This window comes from Oryctolagus cuniculus, chromosome 1, assembly GCF_051225735.1.
Source record: "Oryctolagus cuniculus isolate XC-2025 breed Fujian yellow rabbit chromosome 1, ASM5122573v1, whole genome shotgun sequence".
NCBI lineage: Eukaryota > Metazoa > Chordata > Mammalia > Lagomorpha > Leporidae > Oryctolagus > Oryctolagus cuniculus.
The window spans coordinates 198,696,552-198,719,754 of NC_142867.1; the positions used below are offsets into that span (position 1 = coordinate 198,696,552).

The 23,203-nt window shown below is 45.4% G+C and overlaps 1 protein-coding gene and 1 non-coding gene across 15 annotated transcripts in view; one reads left to right on the top strand and one right to left on the bottom strand.

The window, feature by feature from the left end:
* The window catches only part of RUSC2 (RUN and SH3 domain containing 2), a 76,693-nt gene that overhangs the window by 28,878 nt on the left and 24,612 nt on the right, over positions 1-23,203 (top strand). For 8 of the 14 annotated variants that reach the window (XR_011380830.2, XM_051844093.3, XM_089300309.1 and 5 more), the window contains one exon: positions 19,426-21,522. The exons of 2 other annotated variants lie outside the window; for them this stretch is intronic. Coding sequence is in view for 9 of the 12 variants with exons in the window: in XM_051844093.3 (XP_051700053.1) it covers positions 19,494-21,522 (2,029 nt within the window). In the remaining 3 variants the exon portion in view is untranslated. Of the gene's footprint in view, positions 1-6,934; positions 11,107-19,425; positions 21,523-23,203 lie in introns of all 14 variants that reach the window. 4 more of the 14 variants (XM_070053958.2, XM_070053944.2, XM_070053963.2 and 1 more) reach the window with 2 other exon arrangements.
* On the bottom strand, positions 4,662-4,768 carry LOC127484973 (U6 spliceosomal RNA). Its single transcript, XR_007912176.1, has one exon. It is a non-coding gene; the product is annotated as a U6 spliceosomal RNA (small nuclear RNA).

A 23,203-nucleotide genomic window follows, 5' to 3' on the forward strand; every position in this document is an offset into this window, starting at 1 on the left:
ATCCCCTCATCTGAAGACCTCAGTCTGTCAAGGTAGGAACTAAAGCTTTCCTAATTTACTACAGTCCTCTTCTCTCCCACTAATCCACAGCCTCAAAATAAATAGGGTTTACATACAGCAAATTCCAAGTCTCTAGAGATTTATAACTGGAGCAGTTGGAAGCCAGGCACCTGGGAGTGTAGGTGTGGGTATGTTTTTTTGTATTCCTATTGGAGTGCACAAGGGTTCCTGCATACGGAACAATGGGCTTTGGGTTTAAATGTGGCTACGTTTCTAAGTAGAACTGAAAGGGACCTTAAGAGATCATCTGATTGATCCCAATGCCACCAGACAAGCACTGCAAGTCGAGCTGAGAAGGGACTCAAATGGTTAGCCTAATGGTGAAAGGCATGCACTTGCCAGCAGCATAACCAGAGACTTTTTTTTTCTAGAGATAATCCTTTTTTTCTAGAGACCCTGGGACCAAGATACGTTTGTTATTATCAACTTTTTAAGCTCAATGAGAGTTGGTACCTTCTAGCATATTTTCCTGGGTATAATTTCCCAGTGCTGTGGTTTCCATTCCATTTTACCCATGACCATCAGAGGTAAAAAGCTTTGGAGCCTGTTGAGGGTTCCACCCCTGGATATTCTGTCAGTAATATTTTTTGAGGGTGCCCATGTATTTCCATTTCATAAGGGAGGACGTAGACTTGGGGAAAAGACAGCACGCACACACCGAGGTGGTCCCAGGAAAGAATCCATTCTGCTTCAGAGCCAAGCCTCTTCTGGAGTGTTTGTGTTTGACTTTTGGGGTGGGCTTTTAGCTGAACAACATGTGTGAGAAGCTAGAAACAAAGCTAGTTCTGTGCTTCGAAAGAGGACTATATTAGGAAGGCCTAATAAGGAAGCAGCTGGTGTGTCTGGGACGGCTCTACAGGCTACGCCCCTCCAGCATGCTCCCAGCGTGCTAGCTGGTCTCACTTGCAGTCCAAAATAGCATAATACCAGTTAGGGACAGTGGCCTCTTCAGCTAGGAGCAACTTCAGATCCAAAGGAAAGACAGATGACCCCCTGGGCGTGGCTGCTATTCCATTTGTGGAATCAGACCCCTGATGCCATAGTCAGGTGCTCTCGAGCATCTAACAGCTTATTTATTCTCTCTTTGCAACTCAGTCCCAGACACCCTCAGAAATCACTGTTACCACCAAATTTTAAACCTCAAAATGCTTTCAGCATCTCTCACATATTTTGGAGAGAAATACATCTTACAGGAAACTCAGAGCCTCCGTCTAAATCTCATGGCCCGTAAAGGGTAGAGCCTTGGCAGCGAACGGAGTGTGCTACACAAGTGGACTCACCTGCACTCAGTTACAAAGTTTTATTTCTGTTCTGGGAAGTTAAATCCCCACTAGTGAAGTTAATCAGTATCATTTTGCAAACACCTTTGATCTGGGAGCCAAGAAGAAAGAGAAAAAGGGATGGTTTCTATCAGTTAATTATTTATCTTACTGCCCATATCCCAGCCCCAACAAATCATACTCAATCCTGGCCTTTGCCTTTTGCGCAAAGGTTTTCACAGTGTCTTCCTCTAAGCCCTTAGATCCCCTAGAATTGCCTTCTCTGCTTCAACCAGGGTAGCTCTGTTTATATAGTAGGGCTGGGGAAAAAAATTGAAACGACTTCTGTTAGCCATTGTCTCACATCCTGAAACATCCTTCTGTTCTGGCTCTCTCCAAAGACATATTAGCATATTTGGGCAAAATTATGAGCCCCTAAAATTGGGGCTATTTCCCCTGAACATCCAGCGTATAGTACCTCATACATAGTAAGAGTGTAGTAGATCCTTGTTTGATTGATTAATTGAATCAAGATGGTGTTAGAGCCTCCAGATACTTCTAGATCAGAGAAGAGAGTATAGTATACCATAATTTATTTTGGTTTCTTAGGATTTGAACCTTCTAACCTTTGTTACTGGCATCAGTCACATAGTCTAAGGCAAAAATATGGCCCAAAGGAATTACCTAACATAGGTTATTGCTGGTGTAGCGGATGCCTGACTAGATTCAAACAAAAGCACTTCCTGTTGATTTTTAAAGAAGAGTGTCTTGAAGTAGAAGGTCAGCAGAAAGACTGTGGGGAAAGACATGAGATAGAGGTATACTAAGATCATAGTCTTGTCTTTTTTTAGTACTTCTTGCTTTTGCTAAAATTTATCCTTCTAGGAGCAGGCTGTAGGCCTAGAAAGTAAGATGCCATTAAGATAGATGCATCCCAGGCTGGCATTCTGATGTAGGAGATAAAGCCTCCACCTGCCATGCTGGCATCCTATATGGGCACCAGTTTGAGTCCTGCTGCTCCACTTCCAATCCTGCTCCCTGCTGATGGCCTGGGAAGGCAGTAGAAGATGGCCTAAGTGCTGGGCCGCTGTACCCACATGGGAGACCCAGATGAAGCTCCTGGCTCCTGGCTTTGGCCTGGTCCAGTTTTGGCCATTGTAGACATCTGGGTAGTGAACCAGCCGAATGGAAGACCTCTCTCTATATATATATCACTTTCTCTAACTCTGAATTTCAAACAAACAAATAAATATTTTTAAAGAGAGAAAGATACCCACTTTGGGAGTACTTGTGTTAGATACATGACTCAAGCTTCCTGCCACACAGACCCTGAGCAGTGATGAATCAAGTATTGGGTCTCTGTCACCACCTGGGAGACCTGGACTGCATTACCAGCTCCCACCTATGCACAGGCCAAGTCCCAGCCATTGTAGGTGTTTAGGGAGTGAACCAGTGGATGAGAGCTCTCTCTCTGCCTCTAAAATTAATTAATCATAAAATTATCTGCCTTGACAGTTTCCAAAACTACTGAGTGTCTTGATTGCAGGAAATGCAGATCTTTTTCTCTGCTAAACTATACTTGTAAAATCTGCAGCCTGTTACATGCACATGTCTGTATATCATTTTTGTTTCTGGTTTTTAGTTTGGCTGTATTTTTTTTAAGATTCTATTTATTTATTTGAGAGGTAGTTACAGATAAAAAGAGGGAGAGACAGAGAAAGGTCTTCCATCCACTGGTTCACTCTCCAAATGGCCAGAGCTGGGCTGATCCAAAGCCAGGAGCCAGGAGCTTCCTCCAGGTCTCCCACGTGCATGCAAGGGCCCAAGGACTTGGGCCATCTTCCACTGCTTTCCCAGGCCATAGCAAAGAGCTGGATGGGAAGAGGAGTGGCCAGGACTAGAACTGGCACCAACAGGGGATGCCTCTGCTGCAGGCAAAGGATTAGCCTACACCACAGCGTCGGCCCCTGTATTTTACTTTTAATAGTGTTTTTGTTAAATTTATAATATATTTAATTTTGTATAAAGCCAAATAACAGAAAAAAGGTACATTAATGGAATAGCTGGCCAAATTAAAATAAAGTCTGAAAGTTTGGCTAATAGTAATATCCTCAGTGTTAACTTCTTTGTTTTAACAAGTATCTTCGTTTTAAAGATTTATTTACTTATTTGAAAGAGTTACAGAGAGAGAGTGGGAGTGAGAGCACTCTTCCATTCACTAATTCACTCCCCCAAATGGCAGCAATGACCAGGGCTAGGGCAGACCAAAGCCAGAAGCCAGGAGTTTCATCCAGGTCTCCCATGTGGGTGCAGGGGCCCAAGTACTTGAGCCATCTTCCACTGCTTTCCCAGGTGCACCAGCTCTTTGTTCTTTGTATTGGAGGCTATCCTCAAAAATCTGGTAATCCTTGGTTACTGATGCATATTTAGAATGAGGCATTAAAAACCTGAGAATGTGGAGAGGGAACAGGTGTATCCACTAGTGAACTTGTCTGGTGAGCGATTGCAGCACCTGTCTTTTTCATGGGGGAACACCTAAGGTCTGTTTTATTTTATTTATTTATTTTTTTTAGAGATTACTTTTTCAATGGGGTAGTTAGTTTCTGCAGAGAAGTAATCTTCCAAAGCTAGGGATGGGCTAAGTAAGTTTGGCTCTGCTTTCTCCAAAAGTAGGAGAAAAGAGTCTAGGAATTCTCTGATGGCAATTTTCCATTTACTACCCCAGTTTTTAGATTGGCCCCTATCCTGCTTTTTTCTGTGCCTTATTTCCTAGTGTCTAATGCAGTTCCACTTAAGACAAATAACTCAGCCCACATAATCAAGAAAAGATGTTAGGCCCAGCTAGAAGAAATGCTTTGACGATTTTAGAGGTGAGGCCCTCCCCAAGAGTGAGCATCTAGAACATCAGGTTGCACAGATGCCTGACCTACCGAGCCAGCCAGCAGACTGCCCTCCCGACCCCAGCAGCTTCCCACACACCACTGCTGTGATGTCCGCCTATTTGTGCCAGCCGCCTCAGGGGGAGGGGGGTTAAAGCACATACCGGTATCTCTTGGTTAGGTTATTTTCTCTAGAAAGCTAATATTATGAATTCCTTCCTAACTCTTTTGTTTTTGTTTTTTGTTGTTGTTGTTTTACAACAAGCTCTGGTAGGTTTTATTAAAGAAAAAATTGCATGATTCACTTTTCACCGGTCTGTTCTGGCATGCTTCTAATAGTATCAGAATCACCTGGATCAATGATAGAGCGAGTGCATATTCTGTAGTATTTTCCACAAGCTGTGCCCATCAATATTGTTGCCACTGTTGATGGACACCAGTTTTGGCCAACATGGCATAATACAAAAATATGGAACGATTCATGAATTTGCATGTCATCCTTGTGCAGGGGCCATGCTAATCTTTTCTGTATCATTCCAATTTTAGTATATGTGCTGCCGAAGCGGGCACAGTTCCTAACTTTTTTGAAGTTTATTTGCTAATCTACTTTCTCATCTATCACTTCTGGAATATTATCTGCCATTATCCAAGGACTGTCATCAGAAGTGTGTTAAACCTCATTCTATCCTCTCTTAATTTCTCTTTCATTTTTTTGTCTGCTTGTCTTTCTATATTGTGTTCTATATAATTCCTCAACTCTATTTTCCAGTTCACTAATTCTCACTTCAACTTTATGTAATCCACTGTTAAAACTCATCTGTTGAGTTTTCATTTTAATAATTATTTCTAGTTTTAAAGCTCCATTTGATCATTTGATTCTATAATAGATCTTCCTGGTCATTTCTAATAATCTCTTGGAACTTGCATATCTTTGAGATTTTATCCTTAAATTTTTTATTTTATTTTATTTTATTTTATTTTATTTATTTATTTTTTATTTTTTGACAGGCAGAGTGGACAGTGAGAGAGAGAGAGACAGAGAGAAAGGTCTTCCTTTGCCGTTGGTTCACCCTCCAATGGCCGCCGCGGCCGGCGCGCTGCGGCCGGCGCACCACTGATCCGATGGCAGGAGCCAGGAGCCAGGTGCTTTTCCTGGTCTCCCATGGGGTGCAGGGCCCAAGCACTTGGGCCATCCTCCACTGCACTCCCTGGCCACAGCAGAGAGCTGGCCTGGAAGAGGGGCAACCGGGACAGAATCCGGCGCCCCAACTGGGACTAGAACCCGGTGTGCCGGCGCCGCTAGGCGGAGGATTAGCCTAGTGAGCCGCGGCGCCGGCCTATCCTTAAATTTTTTTAAGATTTATTTTATTTATTTGAAAGTCAGAGTTACACAGAGGGAGAAGAGGCAGAAAAAGAGAGAGAGAGAGAGAGAGAGAGAGAGATGTCTTCCATCTGCTGGTTCACTCCCCAGATGGCTACAACTGCCGGAGCTGTGCCAATCCAAAGCCAGGAGCCAGGAGCTTCTTCTGGGTCTCCCACATGGGCGCAGGGGCCCAAGGACTTGGGCCATCTTCTATTGCCATCCCAGGCCATAGCAGAGAGCTGGATCGGAAGAGGAGCAGCCGGAACTAGAACTGGCGCCCCTTTCAGATGCCGGCACTTCAGACCAGGATGTTAACCCCCTGCACCACAGCGCCGGCCCCGATCCTTCATTTTTTTTAAAGATTTATTTTATTTATTTGAAGGAGTTTCAGAGAGAGGTAGAGACAGACAGAGAGGTCTTCCATTCGCTGGTTCACTCCCCAGATGGCCGCAATGGCTGGAGCTGCGCCGATCCAAAGCCAGGAGCCAGGAGCTTCTTCCGGGTCTCCCATGTGGGTGCAGGGACCCAAGGACTTGGGCCATCTTCCCACGCTTTCCCAGGCTCTAGCAGAGAGCTGGATCAGAAGAGGAGCAGCCAGGACTAGAACCAGTGCCCATATGGGATGCCAGCACTTCAGGCCAGGGCTGTGCCACAGCGCCGGCCCCAGAGATCTTATCCTTTATTTAAAACATTCCACACATAGGTGATTTGCATTCTGTATTTGTCAGTTTTGATTTGTGAAGGCCTTGCTATATGAATATATTGTTTTCTGTTATTCACTCATTATGTTTTTATCCTTCATTTTTTAAAAATTAATTAATTTGAATAACACAGAGAAAGAGACAGACTGGACTGGGCTGAAGCTGGGAGCTGGGAACTCAATCCAGGTCTTCCGCGTGGGTAGCAGGAACCCAATTATTTGAGCCATCAGCGCTGCTTCCCAGGGTCAGCATTATCAGGAGGCTGGGGTCAGAAGCCAGATAACTAACCCACGTACTCCAACATGGGACATTTATGTCCCAACCAGAGTCTTAACACCCACCCCCCCTCATGTGTACTTGTAGTGGTTGGTTGTGAGTTAATTTGGGCATGCTCTATAATTTTGAGAATCCTTTTGACTTAACTTTGGAGATACTTTTCTCCAGAGAAGATTTGTATCTGCTTCTGTCAAAGCTGTAAGACACCATCAACCTTGGATTGTTGAGCTTTCTTCAGGGTTCCCAGCTTAATTCAGAAATCAAAGGTTTGGCTCTATTACTTTTTCACTGATCCAAGACTTCTCATCTTGACTGCATTGATGCTTTGGGAGTTGACTAACAAGAAACCCTGATGTTCCCTCATGCTTACTTCACATTTAATTTTTCCCCTTCCAGGAATCAGCCTTGGCAATTTCTCCTATTACTGTTTGTCTTGATATGCTTTTAAAAGTATACATTATGAGGGACCAGCACTGTGGCACAGCCAGTTAAAGCCCCAGCCTGCAGCGCCAGCATCCCATATAGGTGGCGGTTTGAGTCTTGGCTGCTCCACTTCCAATCCAGCTCCCTGCTAATGTGCCTGGGAAAGCAGCAGAAGATGGCCCAAGTGCTTGGGTCTCAGCATCTGTGTGGGAGACCCAGCAGAAGCTCCTGGTTCCTGGCTTCGGATAGGCTCAACTTCAGCCATTGCGGCCATTTGGGGAGTGAACCAGCAGATGGAAGACCTCTCTCTCTCTCTCGAACTCTGTCTTTCAAATAAATAAATTTTTTAAAAGAAAAATGATGGGATGGTTGCTGGTGAGAGGGAAGTTATGGGGGGATAAGTCACTATAATCCAAAAATTGTACTTTGGAAATTTATATTTATTAAATAAAAGTTGAAAAAGAAAAAAAGTGTATGTTATTGGGCTGGTGTTGTAGTATAGTGAATTAAGCCGCTGCCTGGGATGCCAACATCCCATATGCACACTGGTTCGAGTCCCAGCTGCTCCACTTCTGATTTAGCTCCCTGCTAATGTGCCTGGGAAATCAGTGGAAGATGGCCCAAGTCTTTTTTTTTTTTTTTTTTTGGACAGGCAGAGACAGTGAGAGAGAGAGAGACAGCAGAAAGGTCTTCTTTTTCCGTTGGTTCACCCCCACAAATGGCCACTACAGCTGGCGTGTCGCAGCCAGCACGCTGCGCCAATCCAAAACCAGGAGCCAGGTGCTTCCTCCTGGTCTCCCATGTGGGTGCAGGGCCCAAGCACTTGGACCATCCTCCACTGCCTTCCCGGGCCACAGCAGACAGCTGGACTGGAAGAGGAACAACCGGGACAGAATCCGGCTCCCCAACCTGGACTGGAACCAGGGTGCCAGCGCCACAGGTGGAGGATTAGCCTAGTGAGCCGCAGTGCCGGCCTGATGGCCCAAGTCTTTAGACCCCCTGCACCCACATGGGAAATCTGGATGAAGCTCCTGGCTCCTAGCTTTGGGCTGGCCCACTCCTGGCGGTTGCAGCCGTCTGGAGAGTGAACCAGTAGATGGAAGATCTCTCTGTCTGCCTGTCTGTCTCTCTCTGTAACTCTACCTTTCAAATAAATAAATCTTTATAAAAAAAGTTTTTAAATATATGTTATATAGGATCCAGTTTTTTTGCAGTGGAAAGGATTCCATAAATATCTATAGGAAGCAGAAGTCTCTGTATACAGTTTTATACCCTACTTTTCATTATTAGCTTAAAAGCCTTTTCTATGCCATCCCTTATAAATGTAAGTTTTATGGTTCCATTTTATTCCATTGCATAGTAGTGCACCATTTAGTTAATTATTTTTCTCTGTTGTTGTTGTTTTTGTTTTTTGAGATTGATGTATTTATTTTGAAAGAGTTACAGACAAGGAGAGACACAGAGAGCCATTTACTATTCATATATTTGCCCATGCTAGACATTTCACACAAGTGGAATGAAACAATATATAACCTGCTTGGACTTAGCAAATGTTGATTTTTTTCACTTAGTATATTGTCTTCAAGGTTCATCCCTGATATAGCATATACCAATACTTCATTCCTTTTTATTGCTAAATAATATTCAATTATACAGATATACCACATTTATCACTTCTTTTATTGATGAACATTTTTACTATTCCCAATTTTGACTATTATTCATATACAAGCTTTTATGTGAACATGTTCTCATTTTTCTTGGAATATATGTACTTGGGAGCAGAACTGTTTGATTATATGGACCTCCAGACTGTTTTCTAATGTGGTTGCACCATTACACAATGCCCCCAACAATGGATAGGGGATCCACTTTCTCCACACAATCATCAACACTTATTATTGTCTGTTGTCTTTTTTGTTTTGTTTTAGCCACTCTAGTGGGGTCAAGTGGTATCTCATTTTAGTTATAATTTGTACTTCCCTAATGACTAATAATGTTGATCATCTTATTATGTGCTTTTTGAACATTTGTGTGTCTTCTTTGGGAGAATGTCTACTCAAATCCTCTGCACATGTTTAATTGAGTTGTGTTTTTTTCTTTTCATTTTTTTTAAAATAGTGACTTTATTTATTTGAAAGACAGAATTCCAGAGAGAGGTAGAGACAGAGAGAGAGACAGAAGTCTTCCATCTGCTGGTTCATCCCCAAATGGCCACAACAGCTGAAGTTGAGCCTATCCAAAGCCATGAACCAGAAGCTTCTTCTGGGTGATTCCATAAGGGTGCTGGGTCTTCCGCTGCCTTCCCAGGCACATAAGCAGGGAGCTGGATTGGAAGTGACGCAGCCAGGACTTGAACTGGCACCATATGGGATGCCAGGCCAGGGCTTTAACCTGTTGCGCCACAGCGCCGGCCCCATTGAGTTGTCTTCTTATTGCTGAATTTTTTATGTATTCTGGATAGAAGTTCCTTGTCAGACATAGTGATTTGCAAACTTCCTCCAGTTCTGTGGGTTATCTTTGGATTATCTATTTTTGTTTGTTTACTTTAATTTTAACCATCCTAGTGGGTGTGAAATAGCATCTCATTGAATTGGTTTTGATTTACATTACCCTAATGACTAACTGTTGTTGAGCAACTTTTCGTGGGTTGAGGGCCATTTGTGTTAATCTCCTTTGGAGAAATGTCAGTTTAAGTTCTTTGCTCGTTTTTAAGTTGGGTTGTTAGTCTCTTTGTCATTGATTTGTAGAGACACCCATTTTTAAACCAATTGGCTCTCACCCCTGGCCTTCGAGCCTCTCTTTTAAAGGGTTCCTCCTCTTCTTTGAGTCTTTAGACAAATAGTTTCAGAGCATCTTCTCCACCTCCAGGATATTCCCCTTTCTTACAGCTTTTTGAATTCCCAAACATCAAGATTGGTTATTTAACTTCAGTCCTTCCTGTTACCTTTTGGCTTCTACTGTTTTGAGAAAAGTTACACAGAAAGCACAGATTATATTTGAACATGAAGGTTCCTATAGATGCTGAAACACGGGTGACCCACTGACAACCCATCGTACAACTGGATCTTCCGGAGGCCCCCTTCATTCAGTTTCCACAAATTAGAAAGAGCCCAAGCAGACACACATGCGCTTTAGAGCTGAGGGCGTGGCCTTTTCATTATCCTGATTGTATCCTTTGAAGCACAGATATCTTAAATTTTTGTGTAGTCCAATTTATCTATTTTCTCTAGATTCCTCTTGTACGGTATGTGAGAGGGGTCGGTTCTACTTCAGCCACCACTAGTGGACCCTCTGAAGAGCCAGAGAACTGAATGGAACGTGTGTTGGCACACGGGCCTGTAGCCACTTCGGCCCTAAGACGTGTGTTACAAGGTCCCTGCAGTGCAGTCTGTATTTTCTGAGACAGACCCATGTTCCCCAGGAGGCAGGCGCGTGCACACGCACACAGAGGCTTTGGGTAGAATGACGACTGCTGATGACAGCCGCCCCTCAGGGCTCCAGGAGTCCCCTCCCAGGCTGACTGCTCCACCTCTAGGCTAGCCTGGAATCCCAGTGAGAGGAAGAAGCTGGAAAACACAGTCATTCAGAGAGAAAAGAGGAGGGAGAAGTTTCTGGCTGAGATCTGAAAGGAGGGGCCTGAGAAAGGAAGGAAGGAAGGAAGGAAGGAAGCTTCCAGGCTCTGCCCAGACTCCTTCCCTGAGACTCCTGAGAGGAGTAGGCCCAGCTCTCCCTGCCGGGAGATCGGGAGAGATCTCCATCTGCCGGCGCCGACTGCCCTCCGCTGCCGACTCCTTTCTCTCCCCTCCCCCTTCGCCGGGCTAACAGGCCCACGGGGACTGCCGGGGAGCGGGGAGCGAGGCTGAGCGGCTGTACTGTGGGCATGCCCGCTCCTCTCCCTTCCCCCTTCCCTTGGCAGCAACGTCACCGCAGCACCAGCGGCCGCGGCAGCAGCAAGGAGACGGCGCTGGGATTGCGCAGCCTCCCTGCATTAGCAGCGATGCCATTGTATTAGCAGAAATCAGATCTTAGGGAGTCGGCCCAGGGCCCCCTGTGTGGGCCCGGGAACAGTGCCTCGGCAGGAACTGTCAAGGCAGAGCAAAAGGAGCAGAAGCCTCCGGTCCAGCTGAAGGCTCCTTACAGAGGTATGGCTCAGCGCAGCTGGGGGAGGGGCAGGGCAGAGCCAACAGCGCAAGCCATCGGCATTCGGGCCCTGGCTGCCAAGGACTGGCTTTGTCTTTCCAAAAGAGGGAGAGAGCGCGCGTGCGAGCGTTAGACAAGCTCATCCATGCATAGGTTTGTGCTGTGGTGCAGAGACGGGGAGAAGCAGAGTTTGAGCATCATTGTGCTGTTTTGTCAGGAAGCAGGAGACTCCATCCTTTCTTTTTGGGCATTTCTAATGAAGCTGCTCTTCGCTGCTGTAGTCAGAGTGGAGGGGGTCAGATCTGGAAACAAAGGCTTAATGGGAGGAGACTACAAAAGCTGTAAGTTCATGATGGAGAAGATGCAGGCATCCATGCTTTCAGGAGGGGCTGGGAAGCCGCTCCCTGCACGCACACACTCACACACACACTCACACACCATGCCTTCTGGTGCTGTGAGAGCCACTAGGCTCCAAGAAAGAATGTTGACCAAGATGTCCCACAGTAGGTTGGGGGCAGGGGATGGTCATTGCAATGTCTAGGGCACCTGACCTGTTATAACAAGCCATCTTACTCATGGATTCCTAGCAGGAAGAGACCTGAGCATAAGCTAATAACTCCCAAATCCACCCTCCTGCCATCATACCTTCAGTCCTTCCCAAGGACCTGGGCAGGAAAAGACCTTTTGGTCCTGCTGAGGCTGCTCATCAGGACCTCAAGTCAAGGTCAGCCTGCAGGAGAGCAGCAGCTGAGTCCCTTTGTCTCCCCTATCTCCCTTCAAGAGGCCAGAAAAGAGGGGGAGGGTTATTTGGCAAAAAAGACGCTGATGCCCAAAGACAGGAGAAACCTTTTTTTGCTGGAGTTTCCCTGCCTTGAGTTGCCCTATTGCTGAAATAGGAGAGTTCCGTAAATCCCCATGCCTGTTGGAATCCTTGTTGGAGGATTCAAAACATATGAAAATAGGAGACAGTAGATCCATGTTTTGAAATAGATGATTGAAGAATACCCTGGAAAGTTGTGGGAGAGTGTTAACTCCCAAAAGCCATCTTGGAGTGGGAACTACAGACAGGGAAAGAGGGTTTGGGGGCTGTCACGAGGACAGGGAGATGAGGGCTGCCAAGCGGGGCGGGAGTGGGGCTAGCAGAACATGCATGGGAACAGACACAGAAAGGGACTGTAATAGAGAATGGAGAGGCCTGTAACACAGCCTGTTTGAGTGGAAGCTACAGTGTGGACAACCAGGAAAAGTAGAAAGCAGCTGCTCTGGGAGCACGGTAAATGCAAGGACTTTAGGAAGAAAGAGGGTGTGGCCCTGATCATTTTCTCTGGGAGGCAGTTGTAGTGGAAATAATTAAGAATTGGGCAGACCTGGGTTTGGATTGCATCTCCGCTCTGTTATCTTGAGCAAACTACTTATATCCTCTAAGCTTTAGTTTTCTCATCTGTAAAATGGGAGTGATTATGCCTACTTGAAGGTGTTACGGTGGAATTTGAGATGTTACTTGTAAATCACCTGGCATGTTAGTGCCCAATAAATCATCGCTAGTATTATGATGATGATAAGTCAAGAGACACCCACCAGGGCCGGCGCCATGGCTCACTTGGTTAATCCTCCGCCTTGCTGCGCCGGCATCCCATATGGGTGCCAGGTTCTAGTCCCGCTGCTCCTCTTCCAGTCCGGCTCTCTGCTGTGGCCCCGGAAGGCAGTGGAGGATGGCCCAAGTGCTTGGGCCCTGTGCCCGCGTGGGAGACCAGGAGGAAGCATCTGGCTCCTGGCTTCGGATCGGTGCAGCGCTGGCCGTGGCGGCCATTTAGGGAGTGAACCAACGGAAGGAAGACCTTTCTCTATGTCTCTCTCTGTCTATAACTCTACCTGTCAAATAAATTAATTAAAAAAAAAAAAAAGAGGCACCCACCGAGACTCGGCCGGGAAGGGGCTCTCAGAAAGCTTCCCCTAAGCCGGCGCCGTGGCTCAATAGGCTAATCCTCCACCTTGCGGCGCCGGCACACTGGGTTCTAGTCCCGGTTGGGGCGCCGGATTCTGTCCCGGTTGCCCCTCTTCCAGGCCAGCTCTCTGCTATGGCCAGGGAGTGCAGTGGAGGATGGCCCAGGTGCTTGGGCCCTGCACCCCATGGGAGACCAGGAAAAGCACCTGGCTCCTGGCTCCTGCCAGGATCAGCGCGGTGCGCCGGCTGCAGCGGCGGCCATTGGAGGGTGAACCAGCGGCAAAGGAAGACCTTTCTCTCTCTGTCTCTCTCTCTCACTGTCCACTCTGCCTGTCAAAAAAAAAAAAAAAAAAAAGAAAGCTTCCCCTGACTAGAGTTTGTAACCTGATCTGGCTGAGCTCACCACTCCACTACATATCAGATAAGCATGGCTAGAGGGCTCATCCTCAGAGAGCCTCTTTTCCACTTCTTATTCGGGATCTTCTGTTCCTTCCCCATCCTCAGCTTCCAGATCTCTCCATTGAATTAGGGTGCAAAAAGAGTCTGCAACGATGTCTTCCACACCTGTGCTTTCTCTTCACCTTCCTTAGAGCTCGTGGGCCCTCGTCGTAAACTTGTCTTGACATTAGAACAAACCACGCTCAGGAAAAAGTCTGAAATCATCTCTCAGGGAATGTTCTCTGTGGTGTTTGAAATCGAATCACAGGTACAGCACACTCTCATTACATTCTTAACTGATCAAGAAAAGATGTCAAAAGTTAGGATTCCTGAGTCCCATCTTTATTGTTATTTGTTCACTGAGTGATCTTGGGCAAGTCATTTCATTTTTCTAGGGGTCAATTTCCTTGTTCATTTTAATGAATATGGCTCTGCCCACTTTGCTAAGTTGGATTGAGGATAATGACGTATACATAAAAAGTGCTTTGTAAATAATGTGAAGCAGTTATGGAACAAAGCATGATTACAAAATCTCAGAGATGCCTGCAGAACTTCACCTCCAGCTGGCTGAATTGTTAACAATCCCTAAGATATAAAAATACAAGTTAAAATAAAAATCAGTAAAAGAGCTTGAAACATAAAGACCCGACATAACCCAAATTTAAAGATAACACTATACAGTTTTTAGAGAACAATTATTTTATGATCTTGGGATAAAGACTTCTTAGGGTACATAAAGCTTTAATCATAAAAGAAAAAAACTGATAAATTGGACTTCATAAAATTTTAAATGTCTGTTAATAAGAAGCACTGTTAAGAAAGCTAACAGGCAAGCCTCTGGCTGAGAGAAAATATTTCCAAGACAAGGATCTGACTAGAATAAAATTTACCCAAAATAAATTTTAAAAACTCCTATAACTCAATAATAAAAGGCAAACAACTCAATTTTATTAAATGTGTAAAATACTAGAGAAATAACCAAGCATCTGCCGTGTTCGAAGGACCATATAAGAAATTCTAGGGTTGTGGAATTGGCTGGCTCTCAGTCTCCGACCTCAAGGAACTGTGCTCTAGTCTAGGACACAGATGTGGAAACACTGTTCTAATACAACCATCAGCACCTGCCAGTCAGGGATCCAGTGTGCCTTCGTTCCCCATCCCTGGCTCTAGACTCTATCTGTGCATCACTGTGGTTTTCCATAGGAATGTCCCTAGAATGGTCAGAATCATTACTTCTGTTATATGTATACATACTAGTGAACGCTTCCTGAAAATGGTCCTTTAGCAGGAGAAAAAGAGGTTGGATGTTTGGCTGTGGCTAAAAAATGCTGGTTGGAATGCCACTGTCCCTTATCAGAGTACCTGGGTTCAAGTCCCAACTGCACATCTGATCCAGCTTCCTGCTAATGTACACCCTGGGCTCAAGTGTTTAGGCCCCTGTCACCAAAGTAGGAGATCCAGATGGAGCTCCTGGCTCCTGGCTCCTGACTGTTGTGGGCATTTGGGGAGTGAACCAATAAATGGAAAATCAGTGTCTCTGACTTTCAAATAAAATGAAAATTCTTAGGGGAAGCCCACTCCTGAAAGAAAAAAACAATTGTTTGAAGTATACATATGAAGGATATTTATTATACAGAAATTAGAAACTAAATATGAGGGGCCAGCATTGTGATACAGCAGGTGAAGCCTCTGCCTGCAATGCCAGCATCCCATATGATGCTGATTCACATCCAGGCTGCTCCACTTCTGATCCAGCTCTCTGCTAAAGCACCTGGGAAAGCAGTGGAAGATGGCCAAATACTTGAGCCTCTGCACCCACATGGGAGACCTGGATATAGTTCCAGGCTCCTGGCTTCAGCCCATTGCAAACATTTGGAGAGTGAACCAGTGATGAGACAATGTCTCTCTCTCTCTCTCTCTCTCTCTCTCTCTCTCTTTCTCTCTCTCTCTCTCTTAACTCTTTCAAATAAATAAGTAAACCTTTAAAAAGAAAATAAGTATGAAACAAAAAGAATAAAATTTAAGATAATCCAATCACACAACAAAGACAGGCACTGTTAATGTTTTGTTGCATGTTTTTCAATTTTTCTTCACTACTAGACATATTTATTTATAAAAATGATGTCATACCATCATGCCATTTATAGCCTTCTATTTTCACTTACTATTTTGTGACCATTTTCCAAATCAATAATTTGAACACATTATTTTAATGATATTCTCTGTTCTGTATATTTTTTCATTGGTTGATTGCTACTGGAATTTTAGAATGTTCCCAACTGCTATAGTCTAGATATTAGTTTAGAAGTTTCCCAAAGACCCATGTGCTAGGAGTTTGGTCCTCAAAGTCTTATTTGAATGGTCATGGTTAATGGTTAATAAATTAAAGGTGGAAACTTATTCCAAATATGGTGTTTGAAGGTAGGGTCTTTGGGAAGTGATTAGATTAGATTATGTTGCTGGGCTGAGCCTTGATTGAATCGTGATGGCTTAAATAAGGAGTATGTGCATGTAGAGGAAATGTATCTCATACACACACACACACACATATTTGTGCTTTAGTGGAATCCCACATACATTTATATATTAGTATACTAATAATATATATATCATGTTTGAGCTCAAAGTTTTCTTGATTAAAAAAGGAGTGAAGGGAAATTATCTTAAGTATTTCATGCCAAAATTTCCTAGATATTGTCTTCTTCTCTCTCTCTAAATGCCACATTTAAGAGTTGTTGCTCACTTGTCTCATTTTCCCCTTTTCTCTGCAAATGCTCAGCCCCAGTCACAGCTCAGCATTAGATCCCTCCCTCACCACTCTCTGCTTCCTTCTGATAATCTTGATTTTTTTCCTGCTTTAGTCTTATTGAGATAATGCACATACCATGAATTCTGTAGTTTTCATTGTAAGCACAGACTGTGTCACCATCAGCAATGCCTGATTTCAGAACATTATCACCCCAAGAAGAACCTCCACACCCATGAAGGAAGTACCCATTCCCCATTCCCCACCTCCTCAGTCAATGGCAACTGCTAATCTAGTTTCTGCTTATGGCTTTGCCTATTCTGGATATTTCATATAAATGAAATAAAACAACATCATACAAGGAAGTTTTTTCTGATTTCTTAAACTTAGCATAGTCTTTTTCAAGTTCATTCATGTTGTGCTATATATCATTACTTCATTTCTTTTATTGCCAAATAAAATTGCATTCATGTGTATACCTCATTTTATTTATCTAGTTACCAATTGTGGCTACTGTGAATAGTGCTGCTATAAACATTTATATCCCAAGTTTTTGTGTAAACACACGTTTTCATTTCTCCTGGGTTTAGACTTAGCAGTGGAATTGCTGGTCATGTAGTAACTCTGTTTAACATTTTGAGGAACTGTCAACTGTTTTCCAAAGTGGCTGTACTATTTTTGCAATGCCCCTACCATGTTTGAGGGTTCCAATTTTCCACTCCATCATCATTGTCCACACTTATATTGTCTTCAGGTTTTTTTTTTTAAGATATCCACATAAAAATGAGCATCCTTTCATGAGCTTGTTAGCCACTTGTGTGTCTTCTTTGGAGAAATGCCTATTTAGACTCTTTGCCTAGCTTTTAATTGGGTTATAACTCTTTTTATTCTAAAGATACAAGAGTTTTCTTTGCAAGTAGAAGTTTCATATCAAGTATATGATTTGCAAATGTTGTCTCCCATTCCACAGGCTGTCTTTTCACTTTCTTAGGTGTCCTCTGAAGCACTGTGGAGTCTATTTTCTCTGTTTTTGTTTTTGTCTCTTTTGCTTTTCATGTCTCATCTTAGAAACTGTACCCAATCCATGATAACAGAGATTTTCTTCTATGTTTTCCACTATAATATTTAATTTTGTAGCTCAGTTTAGCCTCTCTAGTTTCTGCCTTCCAACCTCTCTACCCATTACCCTAATCAACACACAAAGACTTAGAAGTCCAACAAAAGAGTCACCCTCTCAGAAAGGGGAGAAGGAAGAACGACTGTTAATACAGATGGCCCCTCCATATATTTTATCTGTACAGACCATGTACAGATTTTTCTCTCTTCATTATTCCCTAAACATACAGTTTAACAATTCACATGGTGTTATATTATATTAAGTAATATAGAGATGATTTAAGGTATATGAGAGAATGTGCATAGGCTATAGACAAATGCTATGTTTTATAAAAGGGCATTGGATATCTGTGGATTCTGGCATCTGCAAGGGGTCCTAGAACCAATTCCCTGCTAATACCAAAGGACAGATATATTCTTGCTTATTAACTTTAATGGAATTTAATTTAACATAAATAATTATATGCATATATTTTAAATTTATTTGAAAGGCAGTGTTACAGAAAGATGAGAGGGGAGAGAGAGAGATCTTCCATCTGCTGGTTTACTCCCCAGATGACTGCAACAGCCAGGGCTGGGCCAGGCGGAAGCCAGGAGCCAGGAGCTTCTTCTGGTCTTCCATGTGGGTGCAGGGGCCCAAGGACTTGGCTATCTCCTGCTGTTTTCCCAGGTACATTAGCAGGGAGCTGGGTTGGAAGTGGAGCAGCCAGGTCTCAAACTGGTACCCAAATGGGATGCCATCATCACGGGTGGAGGCTTAACCTGCTATGCCACAACACCAACCCCAACTAATTATGTCTTAATACTTTGTTCCTCACACATGTTTATTAACCATTTCAATTTCTTTTCTTTTATGATTGCCTGTTTATGTCCTTGAGTATTGATTACTTACCCAGCTCTTCAGTGTTCTCCATATGAGGATCTGGGACCCTTTGGTCTAAATGAGTTAAATTTTAAGAAATTGGTGGTATCAAAGGCTCATTTCTAGGGTGAATAAGAGAAAAGCAAAAGAGATTTAAACTTAGAGTGTATGAAAGGAAAACGATAGAAATAAAAAGGAAGAAAAAGAAATGTATGAGGAGTGAAGACTGTTGGGATCTGAACTTGGGAGACTAGAACTTGAGTTGGCTGCTCTGCCTCAATGTGGTCAGGGGCAGAGAAGCTCAGGAGGGACTGTCCTGAACCAGAAAGAATGTTAGCCTGTCAGAGGTAAAACTGGGAAGAGAAGGCTTTGTAGGGCTTCTGGATAATGAAGGTTCGAGGCTAAAACTGGAGACTTTGGGTACTTCAGGAGGTCTGCACCTAAGCTAGACATATATTAAGAACGTATTCTGCCTCTCATGTTTGCCAGGCCTTCTATGATAATGTGCTAGAGTGACACAAAATAGATAAAATATACCCCCACCTCATGCCCAACTTAGTCTCCATTTGAAAAGCTCCAGTACAGTAATGAGGATAGTAAGAATACTTCACCCACAGTCACCACAGAGGGCCAAATATCCTGGGGCTCAGAGGAGGAGAAAGGGGGTCAAGTGATATAGTGTATTTAAAAATAAATCTCTTACAAACGTACAGCTTGTTGCTGCAAAGTACATGATTTTTCCTTCTGTAAACCTGCGTGCTGTAGCTGTAGCTAAGGCAGCTCTCTATCTCCTCCGTGCCTTGCGTCCTATCAGACATTGCACTGGCGTTGTTTCTCGGTCATATCACTATTCATTGGTTTTCATACTTGGGACTAGTCATTGTTTACTGCTACCAACAAGGTCTTTGAAAGAGAAGGAGAAAGTGCAGTCTTTGAGATCTCCAGACCTTCGTATGTGGCATGGAAAGAGGACTGGCCTTTTGTCACAGTTGGATATATGGGGACCGTAAAATGAAGGGGGACCCAGAAGCTGAACCTGTGCAATGCAGAAAGTGTGGCAGGGTCCCAGCTACCCTGCTGGGCTGTTGGAGCTCCACCTTGATGTGGAGCCTTTTTCCTCTTGGGCTCCTTGCCATCTGAAAATGGTATGAAAGGTCTGTCCCTGACTTCCGGGGAGGTCACATTAGGTTCCCTTTCTTTCCCTCTCTCTCCAGGTGCCAAGCTCTCCTGATGAAATGTGTTCTGCCCCACTGGGCTCCAGGGGCAGTATCTGGTGCCGTTGATGCCCTTGTTCGAACTTTCCAGAATGGATAGTCCCCCAAAGCTGACTGGAGAGACTCTCATCGTCCACCACATCCCCCTGGTGCACTGTCAAGTCCCAGACAGGCAGTGCTGTGGAGGGGCAAATGGAGGTAGTGGGAGCACAAGACCCAATCCTTTCTGTCCACCTGACCTGGGTGTCACCCAGCCTGACCAAGACCTGGGACAAGCTGACTCCCTGCTGTACAACAGTCTGCACTCTGCTGCAGGGGGATCTGCACGGTCTACAGACAGCACCAAGAGTAGGGGTCGGGATGGAAGAGGCTCCGGGGCCCCCAAACGACACAATCCGTTCTTGCTGCAGGAGGGTGTGGGTGAGCCAGGACTTGGTGACCTGTATGATGACAGCTTCGGTGACAATGCCACCCAGCAGTCCTTCCACCTGCACAGCACTGGCCAGCCCACCTTCCATCTAGCCTCTTTCCAGCTGCCACCATCTGGACCCAGAGTGGGCAGGTCATGGGGAGCACCACGCAGTCGGGCTGGAGTGGTGGATGGGCAGGAACAGGAGCCAGTGGCACCCTTGGACACCCAGCAGTGCCGCAGTAGCCACCGCTGCAGACCAGAGCTGGAAGCAGAGACCATGGAGCTGGATGAGTGTGGGGGACCTGGTGGGAATGGCAGTGGTGGGGGAGCCAGTGATACCTCTGGCTTTTCCTTTGACCATGAATGGAAGCTGAGTTCAGATGAATCCCCAAGGAACCCAGGATGCTCGGGCCCAGGAACCCAGCACTGCCGCTGCAGCAGCACATCTAGTCAGTCTGAGGCAGCTGACCAGTCCATGGGCTACGTGAGCGACTCGTCCTGCAACAGTTCCGACGGCGTGCTGGTCACCTTCAGCACGCTGTACAACAAGATGCACAGCAACTCCCGAGCCAATCTCAACTCTGCCCCGCAGTCCTGCAGCGACTCTTCCTTCTGCAGCCACTCGGACCCTGGCGGCTTCTACCTGGACCTGCAGCCCTCCCCAGCTGAGTCGAAGATGTCTTGTGAGTCCCACCACCCTGAGAGTGGAGGACGGGAAGGAGGCTATGGTTGTCCTCATGCCTCATCTCCTGAGCTCGATGCCAACTGCAACTCCTACCGCCCACACTGTGAGCCCTGCCCAGCTGTGGCCGACCTCACAGCCTGCTTCCAGAGCCAGGCCCGTCTTGTCGTGGCCACACAGAATTACTACAAACTTGTCACCTGTGACCTGTCCTCCCAATCCTCCCCAAGCCCGGCTGGCTCTTCCATCACCAGCTGCTCGGAGGAGCACACCAAGATAAGTCCCCCACCGGGCCCTGGCCCAGAACCAGGCCCAGGCCAGCCTTCTGAGTATTACCTATTCCAGAAGCCCGAAGTCCAGCCAGAGGAACAAGAGGCAGTGGGTTCCTCGGCAGAAGCAGCCGCTGCCATGAGCCCCACTATCCTAGAGGGACAAGTGTACACGAATACGTCACCCCCCAACCTCAGCACGGGACGTCAGCGCTCCCGCAGCTATGACCGCAGCCTGGAGCGCAGCCCTGCTGTCCGCCTGGGCTCACTGGAGCGCATGCTGAGTTGCCCAGTACGCTTGAGTGAGGGCCCTGCAGCCCTGGCAGGGCCTAGCTCCCCACCCAGGAGGGTCACCTCCTTTGCTGAACTGGCCAAAGGCCGGAAGAAGGCTGCAGGCTCTGGCTCCCCCCCACTTCGGGTGAGCGTCGGGGACACCTCCCAGGAGTTCTCACCCATCCAAGAAGCCCAGCAAGACAGGGCGGCCCCACTGGATAAGGGCACTCACTGTAGCCATAGTCTACCACCCATGCCCTTGGGACCAGGCATAGACCTACTCGGTCCAGAACCCTGGTCCACCCAGGTCTGCCAGGGCCCCCAGTCCAGTGAGACGCCACCTTCTGGCCTCAGAGCTGCTGAGCAAGGCCCCCTGGCTCCACTGATGGATCCAGGGCTTGCTGTCCCAGGGAGCCCAGCCAACAGCCATACCCAGAGGGATGCAAGAGCTAGAGCTGACGGTAAGGAACCTAAAGACTAGAGATTACCAGGATATATGCATGGCCTCCTCTGTGATAGGTCCCCGCTAACCCTTCCATCTGCACCACTTAGAGACTCCTCAGTCTCCATCTATTATCTTTCCAGTCTAGGGTGTGCTATAGTATAATGGAGTAGGAACAGGGGGAGGAAGATAGAGAATTGAAAAAAATACACCAAGGAGATAAAAATCAACAGGACTTAGAGACTGATGTATTGAAAAAGGAAGTATTCAAAAGGCGGTGATTCTGAACCTGGATGACTCCTAAAAAGATGATGGTAGCTTGAATAAGGTCTGGTTTTTCTTGTTTGTTTTTGTTTATTTGTTTATGGGAAAATCCCAAGAGGAATTTCTTTTTTTTAATAACTGTTTATTCATTTTTACTTATTTGAAAGGCAGTGACACAGAGAGGAGAGGGAGAGCTCTTCCATCCACTGGTTCACTCCCTAAAGGCCTGCAGCAACCAGAGCTGAGCCAAACAAGAGCCAGGAGCCAGGAACTCCATCCAGGTTTCCCAGCTGGGAGGCAGGGACTCAGTACTTGAGCCGCCATTCGCTGCCTCCCAGGCACGTCAGCAGGAATCTGCATGGGAAGCAGAGGCAGAGGCAGGGCTCCATCCCAGACACTCTGATATGTAGGTATCCCAAGCAGCAGCTTAACCCTCTGCACCACAACGTCGGCCCTGTCAGATAGCATTTGAACACAGAAATAGACTTACTGAAAGAGGAACAGGGTTGTTCAATTTTGGAAATTTGTAATTTTCAGTGCCTAAGAGACCACCAAGGGATATGTCTAACAGGAAAACCACACTGGATACCAGTGAAGTTCATTCTTTGATCAGTAATTTTCACCACTCTCCAAGGAGCCCGAGACCTGACCTATGAGCCGTAAGCTCCAGGTAGCCCCTCCCAAAGCCAATTCTTTCCCTGTTTTATTAAGTTGTAAGAATTTCACCTCTGTCCTCAAGGAATTTCAGCTAAAATTGGAAACAGAAGAGGAAACAAAGTTGAAATGCAGAGTTGGCAGTGTGTGGTACTGGTGGATGAGAAGGGATATCTAGGACTGAAATGTCAAGGAAGAACCACTTACACAGTTTACGTTTAAGCCCAGTCTCACAAGATGATCAGGAATAGGTTTTGTGGAGACTTGTAGGAAGAACCCTCTGGGCTGATAGAGTCACAAAGACATAGGGCTTGATGCTTTCCAGAGGCTACAAATACGGTAATTTGGTATAGTCATGGAAGAATGGGGTAGAACCCCTGAAGGGTTTTAAACTGGGAATTACTTTTTTTGTTTGGTGGGTTTTTCCTTTGCTTACCAGCATATTTTGATTTGCATTTTAGAAAGATCATTGGTTAGATGGAAGATGGACTAAAAGAGATGTTTCCATGTAGATTGGAAAGTCATTGGAATAAAAGTAGTAGTTGAAGCTAAATGAATGGGTGACAGCATCCAGGGAGAGTGTATGGAGTTATAAAGGGGACAAGGCTGGGGATACTGTGACTCAGGGGGTGATCTGGTCAGCTCTCAAAAAAGACCAGGAGAGAATAAAGTCACAGAAACCAAAAGAAGAGAAAGTTTTTTTAAAAAAAAGAGGTTCAACAAAAAAAGTTCTAAAGAGAGATCATCTAAGATAAGGCTGAAGAATCCTGAAAACAATTCAG